Here is a 9372-nt window from a genome sequence, read left to right as displayed (position 1 = left end):
AAAAAAAGAAGCATGGAAAATATAAAACACGAGCAATTATATGTTTCTTTAACAAATTTACTATATATATATTTATATGTAGAGAGAGAAAGAGAGAGAGAAAAAGAGAGATCTAGGTGAAAACGGAGATGAATGATTTAAATAAATGAGCAAATTAAATAATAACTCATGTGCGATAAAATTTACACGCGAAACCTTTTTTTTAACCCGAATTTTTCTTTTTTTTTTACACTGTGAGTCATATTTATCAACTTTTATTAATTGAAAAAAGCCATTAAAATTAATTAATACAGAGATTGAGAGTTTGACGATCGAGGTCGTTTGATTTTTTCCAAATTTTTAAGAACAAGATCGTGAAGTGCGCAATACCTGTTGCGAATTTCACACATAACGAGGCACAAGCTGACGTATTCTTTTTCGTCAAGCTCCTGAATTGCTCGCCTATAATCGGCAACATGTGGATATTTAGCCACTTTACTCAAAATTTTTCCCCTCGATACAAAATACCTATTGACATTAAATTTAAATAATTATTAATAGTTTTTTTTTCTTCCATCAGAATAATAATTTTATTTTAATAATTACCTGGAAATTTGATCGAAAAAGGCAGCGGCTTCACTCTCGACAGCTTGAACTTCAGCGAGAGTGTCTTCTTGAATTGAGACACCAAAATTATTTCCGTCTTCAATTTTCGGAATCATAAATGAAATCCACATTTTCAACTGGAAAAAAAAATTAAGTAGTAATTTTTTTTTTAAATTGAAGACAAAAAATTGATCTCAAAAATGTGACTTACAAGATTTGAATCTTCTAAAAGTTGTCTAATGTACGGTTTCACTATGTAAATGATATCGCAGATGGGTTTATTACATGGAACTGGTCCATTGGGAAGGACCATAACTTTAGTACCAGGTACATCTTCTAAATTGTTATCAACTCGCGCTCTTTTTGACGGTGGTCCTTCCTGGGAATGATTCAGAAGTATCGGCTCTGGAATGGGTATATTTAATTCCTGATGAACTTTCGATAGATCTTGATGAGTAAAACCTGGTGTTTCTAAAAGTTCATTTAGTTTAACAATTTTCTCCGGAAATCCTTTGACAATAAGTTGTTCAGCCTGCAAAAAAAAAAAAAAAAGATCAATCAATATTTATATATATATTTTTTTTAAATGAAAAAAAAAAAACGAAAATATTACCTTCGTTTTCAGTGAATCCTTATATTCTTGAACCTAAAAAAAGAAATTTCAAAAAATTAAATTCAAAAATTAAATATAGAAAAAAAACTCTTGAGATTATGGAGGAAATAAAAAGGCTTCGCAAAAATTAAGCAAACCGTATTAAATAAACTAATTCCTTTAGAATCGCCAATTTTTGAGAAAATAGATTCTGATACCCGAGGATCTTTATTTTGTGTTGTGAATAATGCAGGAAACATTGTCATCAATTATGAAATTATAATTTAATGGAAAAAAAAATGTTCAATTTTGAAATATTAAAATGACAAACTGAAACATTTGAATTTTGACAATTTTGAAATATCAATTGTTTGTAATGGAAAAAAATTCACGAGTTTCGTAATATTAAGCAACAGTGTTAATAATTTTTATTCAGATTCAAAACGTAAAATAAAATAAAATACTTTAATATTTACTTTTCTAAAACCAATTTACATATAAAAAAGACAGTATGTATAAATTAAAAAAAAAAAATGTACCCAAATATTAAAAACCTAAAAAAATGTTACTAAACCCAATTTTGTTTTCTAAAAATTTTAGTTTTTTATTAATAAATTAAAAAAATGTATCAATTATCTATAATTGTTAAATAATTGACAATATTGTGAATCTCGTGTTATGTTGAGAATGACAAAGGAAGGACGCATTTAATTTTATTCCATATTCTCCTGTTTATAAACCACTATTCATTATCAAAATTTTTATTTTAAAAAATAGAGAATTTAATTTCTTGTAAAACACAAGGACAAAATACCATTTTTTCTAGAAACAATTATTAAAAAAAAAATTTTTTTTGTCGTCAATTCACACATTGCGTTCAACCAGCTGCAGCATTTTGAGGTTAGAATTATTTTAATACATTTAAACTTTCACTTTACCTTAATTAAATTAAAATTCAATACTTTTAATTGATTAAATTTATTAAAGCGCACATTATTATTGTAGATAATAATAAAAATATTACCGCAGATGAAGACAGCATTGTTAAATATAAATACACAATTGATTCTTAAAATGTTGTATGCAAACCGGTCAATGAAAATACTAACCTCTTAATGAAAATTGTTGACACAATTATTTTCAATATTAAAATTACTTTCATTGATTTAAAAAAATTTTTATTATAGTCAAGATTAGTTAAAAATTAAATTACCTTTTTTGCAGTAGTATCGTCCATTCTAAATTGTTTAAAAAAACCAAAACTTTGTTAAATACAAGTTACACTTTGATTAAAACGTGAAACTTAAAACAGGAAGTTGCTTTACTACATTAGTCAAATGTGTGATTTAATTTTTTTTTTGATTAATTATCAATTTTTTTTTTTATAATAATTTATTATTAAAAAAAAATATAAATTATTTATAATTTGAATATTATTTTTAAAGTGGTAATTTCTTGCAAGTGACAAATTTGGCGGGAATTTAGGATAAATTCAAAAAATTTTCGTTTAAAAAAATTTGAAATTGTTTAACTAAATTGAGATTTTTTTTACAGATTAGAATAAATATATAATTGAAAATGATAAGTAATTGTAGAATATTTTCGAATATTGGTACATTACCATTTTTTTTACCAAATGAAGTTGTCATTCATAATATGTTAAATGATTGTTGGGTTTCCTATTTTAATGGTGTTTATAATCTCACTGAACTTTGTCAATTGTGGAAGGGAACGAAAGAAATAAAACCAATTTTAGCTAATGCCGGAAAGGACATAAGTCATTGGTTTGATCGTGAAAAAAATGACATTAAACATTATATTCATCCAAAAAATGGCAAATTAGTGCCATATTGTCCACATGGACCAATACCGGATGTAGCTTCAATTTCATCTTTATCATTTAATTCAAAAAAATCAATAAATAAATTTCCTTGGTGGTTGGATGATAATAAATACAGAATTGGCAATTTAACAAAAAATCCTAGACCTTGTAGAATTATTAATGTTCTCACAGGATGTGAAGCTATTATTTCCGTTGGTTAAGCACTGATTAATTAATATTATAATTATTATTTTATTATTATTATTAAATAAAATAAATCCCAATAGGTTTGTGAGGAAGATACAATTCGAAGAATTCAAGAACGATTTTCAAATTTCAATTCAAATAACGCTTCGTATATATGGAAATATGAAGAAAAACCCGTCGACCTTAATAAAACTTTAACGGAAAATGGAATATTAGATGAACGAGATCGTTTTATTAATTGTGGACTTCCGGAAGATATTTATATTCCAACTCTATTGTGTCACTATAATAATGATCTCACAATGACTTAATAATAAAATAAAAAAAAAAAAAATTATTTATTAAAATATTAATAAATCATCGTACAGATGGTTATAAATTAATATTACTTTATAATAAAACTAGCAAAATTAAACGCGCGTCAAATTGAATATTTAATTGCTTTTTATAAAGAAATTAAAGATTAATATTATCAATAATAATTTAATTTATTAGAATATTATTACATATTAAATGATAATAATGAAAACTATATGTTTACAGGCCTCGAATTATACGACTTTTATCGATTTATTTTATAATAAAATGCGACATTTTTTTTTTACATTTGAAAAAAAATGTAAATAAAATACATTTTTTTTTAGTATAAAATGTAGATCTTCTTCAGATCTTCTTCAATACAATTATTTAATAAATTTTCAACTAAAATGATTCTTCACTAAATTAAGTATTTTTAATAATTTTAATGAAATACACATCACAAATTCAATTATATCAAAATTATTTTTCAATTATAATTTTTATTAAATTTAACAATTGTTTATAATTTAAAAAAAAAAATATCACAATAAAATTGAATTATTTTTTTCAAAATTTCAATTCAAAATAAACTAAAATTCAATTATTACAAGAAATTTTAATTCAAAATTAATTAAAATTCAATAATTATCAAAAAATTTCAATTTAAAATTTAATTATTAACCAAGTTTTCAATTTAAAATGAAATAAAATTCGATTATTTTCTAAAATTTCTATTCAAAATTAATTATCCAAATTTTCAATCAAAAATGAACTTAAATTAAATTATTATCCAAAATTTCAATTAAAATTCAATTATTTTAAAAATTTTCAATTTAAAATCAACTGAAATTCAATTATTTTCCAAAATTTCAATTGAAAATTAACTAAAATTCAATTATTTTCTAAAATTTTAATTGAAATTCAATTCTATTCAAAATTTGCAATTTAAAATCAACTAAAATTCAATTATTTTCAAAATTTTCGATTTAAAATCAATTATTTTCCAAATTTTCAATTCAAAATCAATTATTTTCCAAAATTTCAATTCAAAATCAACTAAAATTCAATTATTTTCAAAAATTTCAATTGAAAATCAACTAAAATTCAATTATTTTCCAAAAATTTCAATTGAAATTCAATTATTTTCCAAAATTTGCAATTTAAAATCAACTAAGATTCAATTATTTTCAAAATTTTCAATCCAAAATCAAGTAAAATTCAATTACTTTCCAAAGTTTCAATTTAATATTAATTGAAATTCAATTATTTTCCAAAATTTCAATTGAAAATCAATTAAAATTCAATTATTTTGAAAAATTTTAATTGAAATTCAATTATTTTCCAAAATTCCAATTCAAAATCAATTAAAATTCAATTATTTTGAAAAATTTTAATTGAAATTCAATTATTTTCTAAAATTTCCATTCAAAATTAATTATTCAAATTTTCAATCAAAAATGAACTTCAATTAAATTATTATCCAAAATTTCAATTAAAATTCAATTATTTCCCAAAAATTTTCAATTTAAAATCAAATAAAATTTCATTATTCTCAAAAATTTGAATTCAAAATTAATTGAATTTTCAATAATTTGAATTTAAAAGCATCTAAAATTTAATTATTTCTAAAATTTTCCATCGAAATTTTTTTTTTTTTTTTGAAATTTAAGAATTTTAATTATAACTCTAAGGAAATTCAATTATTTTGTAACTATTTTAATAATATTCTTTGAAAATTTAACTATCTGAAACCATTTTTCAATTAAAAATGATTTTCAAATTATTGTATTTTGTCCACATTTTCTAATAAATTTTTCGTGGAATCATCTAAAATTTTAATTACAAAATACTTGAAGTTTTAAAAGAAAAAAAAGAAGAAAAAGAATTATCAAAATTTGACACGTCATAAGATTACTATTCAAAAAAAAAACACGTGAAATCAGAAAAGGCCAACTTCAAGTTAGGACAGAATGACAGACCAAGCATTTTATTATTATATAATTAATATTTAAAAATTATTTAATAAATATTTATTTAAATGTAAAATTAATAAAAACTTTAATTATAATTATAATGGTAAAATTTATGTTAGTTTCAATTAAAATTTAATTTAATTCGTATCATTGTAATTTGTTTAAGCGAAAATATAATTTACTCTATAATTGAAAGCTATTTTGAAATCCTAATTGAATGCGGCAAAGAGTGTCTTTCAAAACAAAAAAAAAAAAAAAAGAAAAAAAAAGCAGCTCTATAATAACAAAAAGGGTTAAAATGAGAAGCCTTGAAAAATGAAAAGAGGAGATTTACTTGATAAGTTTCTCAGTTAACGTTAATGGCGCATTTGTGTCGCGTATATGCAAATTGTTATAAAGAGACTTGTGCTCGCCCCATGGACCTGTTTTGCGTATATACCAGACAAACGGACAAGTTACACCTTTTTACGAGGTGCTTGGTAAATAACGACACATTGCAACGCAAAATGTTATCATTAATTTTCTTCACTTTTCACTAAATGACAAATTCTTCGCACAATAATATATAATTTTTCCCTCTTAATATATAAATGGAAAAATTCTTTTTTTTTTTCTATCGCAGAAATTATAATTTTATAATTAATTTCCAACAATTTTTTTTTAGGAAATAAAATTATTTAATGAAGAATTAGCTATACAAATATTTTTTAATAAATTTTCTTTTTATCTTGTCCATTATTTCTTGCAACGATTGTCGATTTCTTAAAGTTTCGCCTGCAAAAAAAATGGGAATAATTTAAAAAATATATTTAAAAATCCAAATAAAGAATATTGTCTTACATTAACGTGAATGGCAATAACTCCATCGTTTGCATTTTGAGATATTTCAAAATCAGCAAATCCATTTTTATCAATATGAATTGTTTTACCGGAACATTTTTTTTTATCAGATTCATGATTTCCAGTTATTATATCGCAATATCGTCCAGCGGGTAAACCAGTGTCTAAACGTTGTTTCAAATCTTGATTTTGATTATTAAATACAATAAATCCAAGACGATCACGAGCAAAAGCAATTTGATTTTTACCATTGCTCCACCATTTTGTGAGTTTAGAATTTTTTACTATATTTCGAAATATTACCATATTACGAATTTGTGGCCAACGATGTTCACATACCCAACCATTGTCACAGGAATTGCCATTTTCATTAATAATTGGCGAAATGAGATTTCCATTTTTATCAGCCGGTGGTCCAGCATTTGGATCGGTGAAAGCAAATGAACTCATTACTCTTGCATTGCCATAGGGATGGGCCAACATAAATGCCTGTGCCATCTAGAAAAATACTATTTTGTTAATAATAAATTAAATTTTATTATTTTTAGATTAAATATTATAAATTTTTTTTTTTAAATGAAAAATATATTTTGCCAAATACTTTGTACTGTTTGGGAAATTTGTAATTAAGAATAGATGCACCACCAGCGCCATGACCACGTTGATTATCATGATTATCAATCATAACAACAGCATCGGACGATGGTAACAATCCCCAAGCAACAGATTCGCCCCAATTTGCCAAATCTTTTAATTCCTTTTCATTTCGAAACATCATTCCTAATATTATTCCAAATGCAAATTCAATGACTGTTCCAAATTCATTGTATTCGAATTTTGAGACAGCCTCACCGCCAAGATCAATTACCTCCTGATAAATGAATGGACGACTATTTTTTTTATAACCATGTTTTGTATTCAAATTTTTAATACGACCGTAAATCACTTTTAAATCATTTGGAAACATATGTTTCGCCGCATCAAATCTGAAAATTGTTTTTTTTTGTATTAAAAATTAAAAAATTAAAAACTAAAAATTTTGAAAAAAAAATTAAATTAAGAATCCAGATAGCACGGAAACTTGCAGCAAGCTTGCGGCAAGTTCACCGTGCAAGCTTGTCTGAGCTAGCAAAATGTCCCACCCAGGGCAAGCTTGCCGTGAAAGCTTGCTGTAAGCTTTCCAGGAAAGGTTGCTGTAATCTTTCCATGAAAGATTTCTACAAGATTGCTGCAAGCATACTAAGAATGATTGCGGCAAGCTTGCCGTGAAAGATTGCTGTAAGCTTGCTACGTAAGGTTACAGGAGAATTTTAACAAGCTTCTGGAAAGGTTGCTGCAAGCTTGCTGCAATTTTTAAAAAATACAATTTAAATTTTAAAAAAATTTATTTGTTTTCTAAATTTGAAAATCCTTGTGACGTTTATTATTATTAATTATGTCCTGTTTTTTTTCATTTGGAAACTTAAAGAGAAAATTTGAGGGGACTGGGAATTGAACCCGGGTTCGACAGACACTAACCAAAAACCCTAACCGAGAACCTACTCGACTAACTATCAGAGAATAAAAAAATCTTGCTCTTAACCCTCGTTTTTCAACTGTTTTTTAACTCATAAATAATAATAAACGTCACAAGGATTTTCAAATCTAGAAAACAAATAAATTTTTTAAAAATTTAAATTGTATTTTTTAAAAATTGCAGCAAGCTTGCAGCAACCTTTCCAGAAGCTTGTTGAAATTCTCCTGCAACCTTACGTAGCAAGCTTACAGCAATCTTTCACGGCAAGCTTGCCGCAATCATTCTTAGTATGCTTGCAGCAATCTTGTAGAAATCTTTCATGGAAAGATTACAGCAACCTTTCCTGGAAAGCTTACAGCAAGCTTGCACGGTGAACTTGCCGCAAGCTTGCTGCAAGTTTCCGTGCTGTCTGGGAATGATAAAAAAATGCAGCTTCTCTCGTACCGAAATCCAGCGACACCAGCGTCGACACACCTGTCCAAAAAATCAACAATAGCGTCTCTGACATTTTCACGAGTCTGATTGAGATCGTGTAATCCAGATAATTCACAAACTCGCACTTCAGTTGCATTTTTATAATTGGCAATTGTGCATTGTTGATGAAAATCATTTGGTCCATAGGGAACAGTGGGATATTCTCTATTTTGAGGCACAGCTCTTGTATCGCCTGTACCAATTGCTGGTGACTGATCAGTTGTCATATGATTAACGACAACATCAACAAAAATACGAACTCCAACTGCGTTACATCTCTTTACCATGTTTTTAAATTCCAACTCATTGCCTGATCTTGTTGCAATTTTATATGAAATTGGCTGATAGCGTTCGAACCATGGTCTCTTTGACAATATCATATTTTCATTTACTGGCGATACCTGCGATATTAAAAATAGAAAAAACGAATTTATAATTAAAAAAATAAAAATTAACAATAAATAAATGATAAAAAATTATATTTAATATTATAAATAGAATATTTATAATATTATAATAATTATATTATTATTTATAAGTATTTTATTTATAATCATAAAAAAAATGTTTTCTTAATTAAAAAAAAAAAACAAATAGAACGTAAAATTAAAAAAAAAACTAAAATAAACTCGAAGAATTTTACCTGAACAGCTGCATAACCGGCAGGTCCAAGAAAACGTTCACATTCTTTGGCAATATCATCAAATTTCCATTCAAACAGATGGACCATTGTCGTTCGATTATCCACATAGTGTGGATTTTTTTGTCCTCGAATGACATTATTTACGAAAATAAGCACAAAAATTAGAAGAAAACTTTTTATATTAAAAATATGCATATCAAAAAATGATATATAACACACGAATATTAAAACTATTTTTTTTTCTCTCTCTTTTTCCTCATTGGAAGGAATTTATATATCATCTGCAACTACATATATATTGTCTCCTTTTTAAACATGTCAGATGTTTTATTAAAAATTAAAAATAGTAAAAAAATATTCCATTATAACGATATATATAATTTTTTTTCTTGCCATATGTCTTGCACTTGGCATATATAA

The 9372-nt window shown here is 25.3% G+C and overlaps 3 protein-coding genes across 4 annotated transcripts; 1 reads left to right on the top strand and 2 right to left on the bottom strand.

Annotated features, from left to right (window-relative positions):
• Nucleotides 1–238: 238 nt before the first annotated feature.
• On the bottom strand, nucleotides 239–2528 carry LOC127283282 (proteasome activator complex subunit 3). Of its 2 annotated transcripts, none has more exons than XM_051308020.1 (5): nucleotides 2391–2528; nucleotides 1199–1231; nucleotides 797–1117; nucleotides 586–722; nucleotides 239–507 (listed from the first exon to the last, which is right to left on the bottom strand). In XM_051308020.1, exons 1-5 carry the CDS (start codon nucleotides 2412–2414, stop codon nucleotides 285–287), a joined length of 738 nt encoding a protein of 245 aa, XP_051163977.1. In that variant the 5' UTR covers nucleotides 2415–2528; the 3' UTR covers nucleotides 239–284. The 2 variants fall into 2 exon arrangements, with proteins under 2 accessions (XP_051163977.1, XP_051163978.1); XM_051308021.1 differs by lacking the exon at nucleotides 2391–2528 and adding an exon at nucleotides 2202–2299.
• Nucleotides 1723–3517, top strand: LOC127283283 (cytochrome b5 domain-containing protein 1). Its single transcript, XM_051308022.1, has 3 exons — nucleotides 1723–2077; nucleotides 2732–3211; nucleotides 3287–3517. The coding sequence occupies exons 2-3, from the start codon at nucleotides 2756–2758 to the stop codon at nucleotides 3515–3517; spliced, it is 687 nt and encodes a 228-aa protein (XP_051163979.1). The 5' UTR covers nucleotides 1723–2077; nucleotides 2732–2755.
• Nucleotides 3518–6132: 2615 nt separating this feature from the next.
• LOC127283279 (alpha-amylase A-like) lies at nucleotides 6133–9310 on the bottom strand. Its single transcript, XM_051308017.1, has 5 exons — nucleotides 8953–9310; nucleotides 8280–8710; nucleotides 6921–7305; nucleotides 6320–6817; nucleotides 6133–6253 (listed from the first exon to the last, which is right to left on the bottom strand). The coding sequence occupies exons 1-5, from the start codon at nucleotides 9145–9147 to the stop codon at nucleotides 6242–6244; spliced, it is 1521 nt and encodes a 506-aa protein (XP_051163974.1). The 5' UTR covers nucleotides 9148–9310; the 3' UTR covers nucleotides 6133–6241.
• Between the last annotated feature and the right edge of the window lie 62 nt (nucleotides 9311–9372).

The sequence above is a fragment of the Leptopilina boulardi genome, unplaced genomic scaffold (genome assembly GCF_019393585.1).
Source record: "Leptopilina boulardi isolate dan_hultmark-lab unplaced genomic scaffold, ZJU_Lbou_2.1 LbouV2_31, whole genome shotgun sequence".
NCBI lineage: Eukaryota > Metazoa > Arthropoda > Insecta > Hymenoptera > Figitidae > Leptopilina > Leptopilina boulardi.
The sequence above is the reverse complement of the archived record's forward strand: the minus strand, read 5'-3'. Positions and strand labels throughout refer to the sequence as shown.

Excerpts from the sequence above, each read along its gene's own strand:
- LOC127283283 (XM_051308022.1), top strand. The coding sequence starts at position 2,756 with ATGATAAGTAATTGTAGAATATTTTCGAATATTGGTACATTACCATTT. Across the intron at positions 3,212-3,286 it reads GATGTGAAGCTATTATTTCC|GTTTGTGAGGAAGATACAAT; the intron begins GTTGGTTAAGCA and ends AAATCCCAATAG.
- LOC127283279 (XM_051308017.1), bottom strand. The coding sequence starts at position 9,147 with ATGCATATTTTTAATATAAAAAGTTTTCTTCTAATTTTTGTGCTTATT. Across the intron at positions 7,306-8,279 it reads GCTGGTGTCGCTGGATTTCG|ATTTGATGCGGCGAAACATA; the intron begins GTACGAGAGAAG and ends AACAATTTTCAG. Across the intron at positions 6,818-6,920 it reads AATTTCCCAAACAGTACAAA|ATGGCACAGGCATTTATGTT; the intron begins GTATTTGGCAAA and ends GTATTTTTCTAG.
- LOC127283282 (XM_051308020.1), bottom strand. The coding sequence starts at position 2,414 with ATGGACGATACTACTGCAAAAAAG. Across the intron at positions 1,118-1,198 it reads AGGATTCACTGAAAACGAAG|GCTGAACAACTTATTGTCAA; the intron begins GTAATATTTTCG and ends TTTTTTTTGCAG. Across the intron at positions 723-796 it reads TTTTAGAAGATTCAAATCTT|TTGAAAATGTGGATTTCATT; the intron begins GTAAGTCACATT and ends TTTTTTTTCCAG.